General features: G+C 46.6%; 1 protein-coding gene across 1 annotated transcript; it reads left to right on the top strand.

Annotated features, from left to right (window-relative positions):
• The first annotated feature begins 300 nt into the window (after positions 1-300).
• On the top strand, positions 301-12,485 carry LOC135813805 (WD repeat-containing protein 44-like). The gene is made up of 21 exons (XM_065326812.1): positions 301-564; positions 646-682; positions 3,154-3,756; positions 4,228-4,503; positions 4,888-5,024; positions 5,286-5,384; positions 5,476-5,534; positions 5,730-5,782; positions 6,052-6,135; positions 6,599-6,643; positions 7,574-7,600; positions 7,798-7,867; positions 8,257-8,294; positions 8,464-8,550; positions 8,927-8,967; positions 9,173-9,254; positions 9,467-9,566; positions 9,970-10,166; positions 10,425-10,540; positions 11,043-11,164; positions 11,501-12,485. Exons 1-21 carry the CDS (start codon positions 497-499, stop codon positions 11,653-11,655), a joined length of 2,496 nt encoding a protein of 831 aa, XP_065182884.1. The 5' UTR covers positions 301-496; the 3' UTR covers positions 11,656-12,485.
• Positions 12,486-12,647: the final 162 nt, after the last annotated feature.

Below are 12,647 nucleotides of genomic sequence, written 5' to 3'. Positions count from 1 at the left end.
TGTTGAGTACAGTCCCAGTGTTGTGTTCGGTCGCGGTAGCAGCGTTTGAACGTCGCTCCTGACAACAAGCAGGCCAAGCAACGACGCAAGTCTGTGATGAGTGATGCGAAAGTAGAGTAAGTATTTTACTACTTGAGCTGCATGCGCATAATATGCATGATAATTTTTTATAGTGCGGTACGGTACTTGTACGGGGCGGAAAGCTACGTCAGCGCTGATCGAATGCACCTGCAAAGACGTGAACTGTGAAGTCAACAACGCAACGAAGCCAAGCTTCAAGAGATTTTTTTGTATCTGGATGTTTCCGAACACACGTCAATCGTGGCAACCCAACCTTTCTTGTCTTTTGCATTTTCAGCTGGCAGGGCTGACAACGGATAGAGAAGGCTCGGGGCAAAAAGAATGTTCTGAGACTCAGTCTAGGCCACGATTTCACTTGCTGTGTTGTTGAAGACTGTTCACGTCTCCTAATTTTTGTGGCAACACAAGTATCAATATGAGTGCAGAATCTTCCGACGATGAATTTTTTGATGCTGAGTCAGATCCAGCATCTGAAACTGATAGGTAAAGAGGAGGTGTGAAGCTTTTGTTTTCGCCTTCCCAGAAGTCATGGGTATTTGCTTCTCTGTGTGATTTTGCTTGCAGCAAGCCAGGGCCTGACCTTGCACTTTGCTCTGATAAGGTACAAATTGGCGTAGCATTTTTTGTTGTATGCTTGTGAACATTACATACAGGACTTTGTGGATAGGGGTGTGTTGGATTGATTGTTTCTGTAAGATGGACAAGTAGAGGTAATAGTAATGAATGGGGACGATGGTCTGTTATGACTGTTCTCCTTCGGACAAGAGCTACCGGCAGGATTCAAAGTTCTCAATATTTCTTTTATTTCTAAAAGAAAGTCGCAGGTTTCATGAGTCGCTCGACAACTTGTACTGTCGTTAGTTGTGGTGTTGTTCCGTGTGTATATTTGGCTTTGGAATGATAAATTGGTGAGCAAGAATATAAAACATGTATAGGGACATGTGGGGAAATTCCACTACAGCTCTGAAGCCAGCTCACGGTGTTTGGAGACCTATTTATTTTTGTCTTTTTGGAATCCTGTTGAAAAGGAGTGCTCAGCCAACTGCTTCTTGTTTTTCTCCATGGCATAGTAAATTGGAGATACATGTATGTGGCATGAGTACAATGAGTCAACCATGAGCTACGACATGGTGTCTGTATTTTTTATTGTAATATTTAAACTACCGCAATGTCGCGTATAAAAGAAACCAGGCCTCTGTACGAGACAGGCTTCTATACAAGATACTACATTATGTGAATTAGCTGGGGTCGATAAGTGTGGAATGCAAGGTCATGTGACATTAGGCACTGCACTTTGCTGGCCTCTTCCAACAAGACGGTGTACCATCTGTAGCACACGTGTGCATAAGTACTGCTGTAGTGGTGGTTGCGTTTCACTAGTTGCAAAAGTCTGTTTTCCTAAGCATGTGTGCAGTGCAGCTCCTGGCCAGGCAGGGTACAGGGGCAATTACTATGACTGCGGTGGTTTTAACTTAAACTGTCTACAATGTATACGTAATAACTGCATGACTGATATTTCCTTGCATTGAGAGATGATTCTAGTATGGGCACAGATTCCACTCGTGCCTTACCTGTGATTGTACAGTAAACAACAGAACAAAACATTTACCGTATGTTGTAGAACAAAACGGTACTGTTGTCATCCATGGTGTTTGTTGAGTAAACATGTCAGTATTCGGCTACTACCGCGGTAATAGATTGCCTGCCTTTGGAGGCTATTTTACATCAACTACCACTTGAATGCCTTTGGATGCCGGTCAATTAATTACTGATCCAACTTCACATTCCTAAAAAGGCTGATTTTGCACTGAGCAAGGTTGATCATAAGACAGGTTTTGAGAGCAAATCCCATATATGGGAGACCGCTTAGTTCCATTTCCTGTAGGCTGTACTGTTATTTTGGCAATCTCTGTAGAGAAACCATGCACCTAAAATTGGACTATCCCTGAAAGGGGAGATGGGAGATGCCAGGCACTTGATTCTAGGTTACACCTCAAGTCCCTCAGGCTTCTGACAATGACGTTTTGTTATGCCTAGCCCTAGAACCACATGTTATACAGTACATGTAGATTGAAAGACCACTGGAGGGCCTAATTCAGATATGGCTGGTTTTTGGAGGTGAAAGCACTCACACATGGGAAGATTTTGTTCTCATGACGATTGTTGAAATCCATTAGTACATACAGTGATGAGTGTTTTTGAACACGAAACTCGGAGTAATGAGAAAGCTTTTTGGTCTCTGTTGTTCTGCCTTGTGTACATACAGTACATATACATGTGCTCAATCTACTGTAAAACCGGAAAGTCTAACGAGTCACAAAGTCTAACGTTTTAACGACCAATTATTTTTCGTTATTTGAAAAACACGTTATCGTTAGATGTCTGTGTAAAGATGCGCATACAGATGGATGGCCAGGTAGCCATTGCTAAACTTTCTGCACGTATTAAATCATGCCAAAATTACAAAAAAACGTTTAAATTTGTGGTCGTTAGACTTTCCGGTTTTCCAGTACATGTTTGTTTAGTGTAAACGTTATGTACAAATAACATTTAGCACTGGCAAGTTGCCAGAGTACTGTGCATGTAATGGTATAATGTGTGTGAATTCGCATTTGGTGATCTAAAGATGCAGTGAAGTCGGTTCCTCCACAAACTCCACGGTCAGAGCCATGTGCGGCCACGTGTTGGTCAACAGCATTCCAGGATCCAAGATGATAAACGTCTTGTGAACACCTATTTAGTATTTACGTCCTAGTCCGAAGCGTCCCTGGTATGATAAACTCCATGTATTAAAGCAGGACCCAACGGGTACACAACTACAGTGCACTGGTATGATGTACAGTACAGGACATACTGCAGGTGCTAGTCTATACCTTGCATTGTACTGTGGTAGTGTACTGCACTGCCCAATGAGTGCTGTACTGTACTGCACTGCACTGCACTGCCAAGTGAGTGCTGTACTATTGTTATCCCCATCTCTCAGCACACCATGCATTGGAGATCAGAAATACTACAGCATTTAACATTGAATTATATCGGCACTGTATGATCAATGTTGCTTGTTGGCTGCAGACAGCAGATGGGAAGGCAGTAGTCGGTGGTGAAGTGACTGCAGTCGCTGAAGCCAGTGCAGATGCAACCTGCAGCACCAGTAGTGCTAGTGATGATGGAGCAGTAGTCGCCGCAGCTGCACAGCCACTGCCCGTTGTGAATGCATCCGGTACACCGGCCGCTGCTGCTACCATCAGTAATGCAGCTGAGGAGCCTGCTGAGGAGACTTCAGCTAGAGCAAGCACAGCATCAAGTAAGCCGCATGACGATGCTACTGCTCCTGCTACCGCTGCTACTACTCCTGCTGCTGCTGGCAGTGATCAAGTTGATGGTGCCGTGATGAGCTCGGTGCGAGGACTTGTTGCACCGTCTTCGCCGAAAACACAAGAAGCGGCACAAGTCAAGCCCGTGGACTCTCCTCCTGACACAGCCACAGGACAGACTGCGAAGAACACCGCTGCTCCCGGACTCACCGCTGCAACATGTGCCTCTTCCGTGCCAGCATGCGGCTCACCAGCTGCCAGCGGTCCACGTAGACCTCCGCCTCCGAAGATAGCACCGTACCGTGGGACTAGGTCAGGCTCCTTGAAGTCCGACACTGGCATCACCACCAGCACCACACAGGTATGGGATGTGCATGTTGGGGTGCACACTGTTAGTCTAGGGGTGGAGGCTAGTCCAATGTCTGTATGGTATGTGATGGCTTGATGAGAGTGTGTACCCCCCTCACACACGCACATTCAGAGTGTTCAAGTCGGCATTGGGTTGAGTCGCAGCGAAATTCAAACCTCCAAAGGCAGCCAGCTACTAACAAGATGTAGTGGGCTGTACAGCTTTGCAGGCGGATTCTTAACTGTTCTGTATGCCAAGCGTTGATCATGCAGACTTGTGTACCACCATGTAGTCATGTACTACTGACGTAGGATGTATCAATGTCGCTGTGCAACGTGCCCCAATGCCGAAGTTGTTAGTCGCACACTCTGGGGATCATGTACTCTTGTTTCTAAGTGTTTAATGGGTGTATGTGCGTGTGTGCATGTGTATGTGTGTGCGCATGTGTGTGTGTGTATGTGTATGTGTATCTGTGCAATACAGGGTACACACACAGAGGCTACGAATGGCTCTGCTGGTAGTGGTGACATTGGAATGACGGAGGTGGCCACATCGAGTGCTGCCGGCATCACAACACAAGGCGAAGCCACCCAGTCGCAAAACACGCACCAAGAAGAAGACTTTGTCAGTCGGTACGCTGCGGGTGTGAACACCACGTCCTCTAATCACTTCAATTTCGTTGCTGCGGAGGATAAAGCGCCGGGTGTGGTCACACCTGTCACCAGTGTGACCAAGCTGGATGATCCCATCTCGGATACGGTAAGAGGAGAGTTTGATTCAGTGTGTGTGTGCATGCGTGTGTGTGTGTGGATCCCGGGACGGATACCTGATGCCGTCAATCCTTTTTCTGCACCTTGTCCTCGCCCACTTACTGAGGTGTGGTGAGCCCAAAAGTGGGATCATTTTCAAGTCCACCCAGAGTTTTGGGGATTTCAGGGGGTGTCGGCCGTTGGGCGGTTCAATAACCAATTGAGTCATCTTTCTAAGATTCCTTTTGAGTCTCTCTCCCCTCTCCCGGGGGGACTCACGTGACCAATTTTGGCAGTGAGCAACAAGTACAGTAAGTGTGTGTGTCTATGCCTCTCTCTCTCTTTCTCTCTCTTTCTTTCTTTCACAATATTGTCTGCATGTTTTTTTGTGCAGGAAATTTTGGAAGGCACCCTTGTGAAGAACTTGGACACTGGTGAATCTATTCCACTGAGTGAGGCCGAGAAGTGCATACCAAACGGTGTGAATCCTCTAGCCTTGCACATCATGAGATTAACATCAGAGTTTGTTGGGTAAGTAAATGTCAAAGTGATTTTGACATGGTCTGAAGAAGAGTAGGCCTGCTGTAATGCCCTGGTGTCTTCTGCTATGTGGACGGTTGATAGGTATGCTGACTACGGCTCGGTTTGTGATTTGCTGTCTATGTCTATGGCCCTGTTTAATCTTGATGTGCCACAGTGTATAGCATAGGCACATCATGTGGCTGGGCAAGAGCGCTTTAATGGTGACCTGACCCAGGCTATGTCCGTGTTCTGTATATGTTGTGTGCACAGCGCTGAACCGGAGAGTGAGGATCCAAACAGTCGCGAATCAACGGCGACTGTAGCTGCGGCACAAGCTGAAGCAGCTGCAAAAATAGTCAAGCAGAAGGGGTAAGGCGACCGTCGTATGCTAGCAGTCACCCCCAGGACCACAATTGAAACAAACCTCTCTCTCTCTCTCTCTCTCTCTCTCTCTCTCCAGGAAACTGGCGTTCAAAGCATTTAAGGGCAAGGTGAAGTCGGTCAAGAAGGCTCTCGAAGGTAATGTACCGTAACTCACCAGTCTCACTGTCACTATAAACTGTGTGGTGGTCAGGTGTGTTTGCTTGCACTGTGTTAATGACTCTACTCTGGATACACCTGCCGTAACAATCCCACCAGAGCTCCCCACCTCTCCAGAGCCTAAGGGCATGCAGTGATTTTGATGGTGTGTATCTGTGTCCATTGCCTTCACAGCTCACGGTGACAATGATGCGGATCCTGATTCAGAGAACAATGACTCTGTGCGCGTAAGTCTTGTGTGCCTGCTAGTGTGTATAGCATAATTATAGTAGCACCACCTGCGTCTGACTGTGCACACACTCTTGCTGTGTGCTGCAAGTATCCACTGTGTAGAGTGTTATCCATTGATCATTGTTGGTTGAGCTGAGCTGTGGGTTACTACTGCTGCTTTAGAAGAAAATTTGCATTCTCGCCGCACTGCAATCTGCTCATCCGCACAGCTAGTCTTATTCTGCATTACTGATGCTGTCTGATGCTCTTCTATTTTGTTGTGCAGTTCAAGGCGTCCAGTAGTCATCGCGGTCCACCGTTCGAGTATGACAATCTGACACTGCGGCAAGATTTGAGCAATGAACATACGGTGCGTATAAACTACGGAATAACACCAGAGACTATTAAATGAGATTTTTAGGGAGATAAAGCTATGAATTTGAACCCATAGTAATGTCAGTACTACTTGTAGTACCGTGATCCAAAGCTGATGCATATCAACTGCGTCTTGCGGACGAGTCTGCCCCTGCCACCACCTTCATACCCGGGTTCCGACATTAGCACTGTTCTCGTTGCTAACTGCTGTCCTAGGGCCTTGTTTCTGTATATCGTGTGCATGTATGCTGTATTCTTCTTCAAAGTTGTTGTATAACAGCGTGCTTGTTTTGCCTCGGTGTGTGCGTGTGTGTGTGTGTGTTTGTGGGATGTGTGTGTGTGTGCATGTGTGTGTATGTGGGATGGGTGTGTGTGTGTATGTGGGATGGGTGTGTGTATGTGGGATGGGTGTGTGTCTGTGTGTGTACATGGTGTGTCTGTGGGATGTGCGTATATAGGGCCCTGTGTGGACCATTCGCTTTTCGACAGATGGACGACTCATGGTAAGCGTGCTACTTCAGTTCACCTGTGTGATCGTGTGGCAAGTTGGATGTACATGTATGTCAATGTCCAGTACAGTAGTAGCGGCAGTAGCAGGGACTATGCGAGAACTGTCAACACGTCCGTATTTACAATTCACATTCTCAGTAATGGACTACTGTCTATGTTGCAGGTGTTAGTGGCCAGACGGTGCTACTATTTTGTCTGAAACTCCAATGTTTTCATATCACTATCACAGGAACAGATTTATTTGGTGACCCCGAAACTGTTTTTGTACATTCAGAATCAGCATGCAGTTTCTTGTTTGTCTACCGGTAACAATCTCTTTTAGGCTGCGTTTACACGACAACGCACGGCCAGTTTTCCGTTTTCAGTCCCGCATTTCTTTTTTCGTTTTCGTACGTTTACACGATCAAAGCCGATCCGAGGTGGTCTCCGTTTGTACCGTTTTCAAGCGTCTACACGAGAGCAAAGGATCCGCCAAAGTTCGTCATGTGCCAAGTGTTGCCGTGGAAGCACCAATCACACTCAAGTAATGGTTGAAAACAGGCACACGACAACACACGTCACATGACGAAAATTGTAAAAACAATTTTTTGAATTGTCGGATCCGTGTAAACGGCCGAAAACGAAACAAACGTGACGGAAAACGAGGCCAGCACACCGTTTCGACTGTTTACACACCCAAATTTATCCGGCAGAACATTTCCGTTTTCAAATTCTTCCACCTTGGCCAGCGTTTTGGTTTTCTTCCGTTTTGGTGTACAACTTTAACGTTTTGCTCCGCGTACCGTGTAAATGAACCATGGATCCGAAAGGATTTCGTTGCGTTTTCGCCCCCAGCGTTGTCGTGTAAACGCAGCCTTAGAAATGAAAATTGGTGAGAATGACAATGGGCCGTTTTGTACTGTTGTTCTTTTTATATCTGACAGGCATCAGCTGGACAAGATTTGATTGTGGTAAGCCTATAGATCCAGTATTGGGTTGCTTGTTTAAACAGATGATTTCATTATTCTCCATCATGGCTCTCTTCTTGCCATGCTGTTAACATCTCTCTGCATAGTTGATTGTTCTGTGCTGCTGTACACTTTGCATGCCGTATGAGACTTTTTGAACTAACTTATGTTGCCTGTTGCCTTTCGTCTGCCTTCTGCAGAGAGTCTGGGTTCTGAAGAAAGCCAAGGGAACGTTTGACGACATGCGTAACAAGTACTCATCTAAAGACGGTAAGGGTATGTGTGTACTTATTAGAAGTGTGTGTGGTGGTGGTGCGCGCGTGTGTGTGTGGGGGGGGGGGGGGGGGGGGGGTGGGGGGGTATTCCAGTGTCTGTGATGTGACAGTATTTTTTTTCCAACATGAGTACAATAGCCAGTCTTCCTCTGTCGGGGAAATGAGAGAGTTTATGCTTGTAGGCCCTCGCTTTGCCATGTCTCCAGCAGGCAGTGCTTGTACATGCAAGCAACCAGTCAACCCACCATGTATATTTAGATACGCACAAAAGGCTGCTGGACCCTAGCTCTGCCAGACCTACTAATTCTGTCAAAGCTCGGAAATCAAGGATCTCAGATCATTGTGTGTTTTTGTTTCATTTTTTGTTGGTAACGGCGGTTGTAGGCAGTGACAACAGCGACTCCTCACCAAGAGCAACTCCGGTATGTGTACACAGTAACCCTCTGCCCGCTCAATCCTGTCCTCGCCCTGGTGGAATTGCTTTCAGATCCTTCTCTTGCGTTCTCCCTTTCTACTTTGTCTGTGATCTTTCACACTCTGATCGTAGGTGTTGTGGGTCTGAGATGTCTCTGTGTTGTTGTGATTGCGCAGGCTGATGATGATTCTCTATTCGACTCCAAGCCATTCTGTGCGTATTCCGGTCACACGGCTGATATTCTGGATCTGGCGTGGTCAAAGGTAGGGTGTGTGTGCATAGGTAGGGGGGGGGGGGGTGCATAGCAAGAGAAGACTGTCCCTGTGTTTCTGGTGTTTTCTTGTTGTCGGTGCTGTCAGTGCTCTGCTGTTGTCGGTGGTGTCCGTGCTCTGCTGTTGTCGGTACTGTCAGTGCTCTGCTGTTGTCGGTACTGTCAGTGCTCTGCTGTTGTCGGTACTGTCAGTGCTCTGCTGTTGTTTGTGTTTGTCTTGTGTTTTAATTTGGAATTCTTCATTCGTCTGACGATAAAGACTGTGTGGACATCCTTCTCTGACTGACACTAATCTTGTGTCTGTGTGTGTGTGTGTGTGTGTGTGTGTATGTGAACGCATGTGTGTATGTCATGCCTGTTTGTTGTAGAATTACTTTCTTCTGTCAGCGTCCTTTGATAAGACGGTCCGGTAAGAGTGCCGCCTAAACTTGCACATCACTCTATCATGCTCTTATACACACACTGTTATGCTCACTTCCAGCAGCTCTCGCATGTCCAATCTAAAAGAAATTTTAATGTTTCCTTCTTACTCTCCTTTGCTCTGTGAACACAGTCCTTGTGTTTTATCTTGTTGATGATTTCACTTGTGTGTGTGTGTTTGTGTCTTCATTCAGGCTTTGGCATGTATCACGTCAGGAATGTCTGGCTTGCTTTCAGCACACCGAGTTCGTCACTGGAATTGCCTTCCATCCGCGGGTGAGCCAATACTACTGCTATCTTGCTTTTGAGCAAGCTTGCGTCTCAGTCACCGGTGCATTGTGTATGTATTCGTTAACCTGGACAAGACATTATGTCATAATGGATACTTGGCACGGTTGTTGTCACACCATGTAAGCAGCTGTGTGCATACTTCTGCTGATGGCCTGTGTTTTTGTATGCCTGTGTCTATTCACTACCCGTCTGTTCAGGATGATCGTTATTTCCTTAGCGGATCGCTCGACGCTCGCTTGCGCCTCTGGAATATTCCGGACAAGAAAGTTGCGCTGTGGAATGAAGTGGAGGGCTCAGGTATGTAGTTTGGCAGCCTGTGCTGCTCCTAGACCCAAAGAAAAAAAATCAGTTGTGGTCTGGATGCTCCATGGACGACAGAGCCAGCCCGGTCTAAGCTGCACCAATTGTTTTGCTCCTCAGTCACCTACGTATTGATATTTACTGGAGTTCGAAAACATTTTTATCGTGCAATGGTGACCCATGCCCTCGCAGGGTAAAAAAATAACGTTTGAGGTCCCCTCTACTACGCCCTTTGGGCGAAGTCGGGCCGATCGAAAATAGCTACTAACGGCCATGTGCTTGTTGTTGTTGTTGTTGTGTGTGTGTGTGTGTGTGTGTGTGTGTGTGTGTGTGTGTGTGTGTGTGTGTGTGTGTGTGTGTGTGTACATGTCATATCATGTGTGGTGCTGTTAACCTGCAGGCAATCGTCTCATCACTGCTGCTAACTTTGTCCAGAATGGCAAGTATGCAGCGGCCGGTACGTATGATGGCCGATGTCTGCTCTATGAAACCGAGTACCTCAAGTACCACACACAGATCCATGTACGGTCATCTCGAGGCAAGAACGCCAAGGGTCGCAAGATCACTGGTATTGTACCAATGCCCGGTGAAGATAAGGTACGGGCAAAGCTTTCTGTGTTGTTTCTTCAATCGTAGAGAGTTTGTTTTGCAGTGTCTCCTTTACCATGGTGTTGTCCTCACTCTGTGAACCAGTGATCCTGTCCTGTGCAGACTCAGTTTATTCTCCCTTTCTCTCTGTCTCTCTCTGTCTCTCTCTCTCTCTCTCTCTCTCTCCTTTGCTTTGGAGATGAACATTGACTTATTCTGCGCACTTTTTCTTCTCCTTTTTGGTCACTGTCTTCTCTTTGTCTTTAGATCTTGATCTCATCGAATGACTCTCGTGTTCGCCTGTACGATCTGAAGGATCTGTCCATGGTATGCAAGTACAAGGGTGCCGTAAACCGCTCCAGTCAGATTGAGGCGTCCTTCAGGTTAGCTATGCACTGCCTTCTTACACGTGTGTTGTGCACGGCGCTGCTGTCTCCCTTTCTCACATCACCAGCCTGCCAGTGATCTCTCATTTCACTACACTGTACTCTTTCTCTGCCCCCCCCCCCCCCAATGCCACACGTCAACGCACAGGCAACAGAACAGTATGTGTGATACGAGACTATTTGCTTACCATCTGTCAGTTACAGTATCTTGTTGCTGGCTGTGGTAGTTACAGACTTACACAGTGCTGTACCATTATTGGGCAGAACTGACCGGGCATGTAACACATGTACATCCTGATGTGTCGTGCATAATGTATGTACATAACGTCATGAAGACTGATTGGCCTGATTTCAAACTCTTCCAGAGATGTTTGCTTTTCAACTTCCATTTCTGTGGTTGCACCCCTCTGTGCGTATGCGGCTACTATGCGCTCATGCGCGCACATGCGTGCGTGTATATGTGTGTGTGTATGTGTGTGTGTGCACGTGTGTTATGCAGTGCTGATGGCTCTCACATTATTACTGGCTCTGAGAACGGGTTTGTGTACCTGTGGCGCACGTTCCATGACTTCTCACGCTCTGCTGCTGCTCGCCTCAACGACTTCTATGAGAGCTTTGCTGGTCAGTGTTGTGTTAGCTTTGCTGGTCAGTGTTGTGTTGTACTGTTAGTAGGGTGGTCAGCGCATCACACATGTTTCTCTGAACTAGTTTGTACAGGATCAAAATGAGGAAATTGTTCACCACATGTCTGGGATACTTCTGATAATACGCGAAAAATGTGCATTGCATTTATAAATTGACGTCAACTTTAAGACGGTGGATTTCCTTTACTTTTCATGAGTTTCTGGCATCTACTCATATTGCTGCTGCTGCTGCTGCTGCTGCTGCTGTTGTTGTTGTTGTTGTTGTTGTTGTTTTTAATTCTTTATTCTCACGCTGTTGTTGTTGTTGTCACAGCCCCTGTCAGTACACAGAGTGGTGATCAAGTGACTGCGGCTGTGTTTGCACCGGTTCCCGGCCTGTTTGCCGACGAAGGTATCTCCGAGAACAGTGATGTGCTTGTGGCAGCCGACTACAACGGCTGTATACACGTTTATTCTAAGCCACGCTGAGCTAAGCATTTGCTGCCGTTGTTGCAGCTGCTGCTGCCACCGCTCCTACTGTTGCTGCTGCTGGCACTGCTTGCTAGCAGCCTAGGTGTGATGTACCCATTGCAACACGTGCTCAGTTATATATTGTTTAGAAACGAGCATGCTGCTACCTGTAAATTATTCCATTGCCAGACCACTGACTGAGCCGTGCGATAACTACTGAAGTAGTACTGCCAGGTACAGCATACATTGCTGCAGCCTCTACGCCTCTCCACCAGGCCTGCACTGAGTTTGTCTTTGTCCTGTCAGTGTACATTGCTGCAGCCTCTACGCCTCTCTGTCAGGCCTGCACTGAGTTTGTCTTTGTCCCGTCAGTGTACACTGCTGCAGCCTCTACGCCTCTCTGTCAGGCTTGCACTGAGTTTGTCTTTGTCCCGTCCGTATAATGCAAGAGCTATTACCAAATTGTTGACCAAGCTCTCACCAGTATTTTCAATTTTCACCCCACCGCCCGTACACCTATATTCTCTACCTCTACTCTAGTGCAAGAAGACAACACTACTGAAGTACGTAAAACGTGTTCTAAGAGTACTTTTAACTTTAATTCTTTCTTATCGTTGGCAAGTGTTTGGTAACTTTGGTTGCCGGTTGAAGGCACGTGTTTGTTTGCTGTTGTATTCTAACCTATTGAGTCTTGGCATGATGTCACCCGTGGGCGGATAGGAGTTTTTGTTGTTGCTGTTTGTTATTGTTATGTGCCGTCGTCATTGTTGTCGATAGTGGCATCAATGTCCATCAGGCTAATTCCTGTTATGCCATGTGAGTGAATCCTATCTTTGCAGAAACATGTGTTTGCCGTGGTTCTACTTTTGTCAGTTGTGCCCACCAAAAATGTACCTTGCGGTGGAAGAAATTGTCAACATATTCAAAGTACATGTACCTTGTGGTGGAAGAAATTGTCAGTATTCTAGTTAGTATTCTAGTTAGTGCATGATTGTGTTATAGTGAATGAG

The sequence above is a fragment of the Sycon ciliatum genome, chromosome 4 (genome assembly GCF_964019385.1).
Source record: "Sycon ciliatum chromosome 4, ocSycCili1.1, whole genome shotgun sequence".
In the NCBI taxonomy this organism is placed as follows: domain Eukaryota; kingdom Metazoa; phylum Porifera; class Calcarea; order Leucosolenida; family Sycettidae; genus Sycon; species Sycon ciliatum.
The sequence above is the reverse complement of the archived record's forward strand: the minus strand, read 5'-3'. Positions and strand labels throughout refer to the sequence as shown.

What these genes read in the sequence shown, in the direction of transcription:
- LOC135813805 (XM_065326812.1), top strand. Translation starts at nt 497, where the DNA reads ATGAGTGCAGAATCTTCCGACGATGAATTTTTTGATGCTGAGTCAGAT. An exon ending in TTGCACTTTGCTCTGATAAG is followed by an intron (nt 683 to 3,153) that starts GTACAAATTGGC and finishes TGTTGGCTGCAG; the next exon opens with ACAGCAGATGGGAAGGCAGT. An exon ending in ATTTGAGCAATGAACATACG is followed by an intron (nt 6,136 to 6,598) that starts GTGCGTATAAAC and finishes GTGCGTATATAG; the next exon opens with GGCCCTGTGTGGACCATTCG.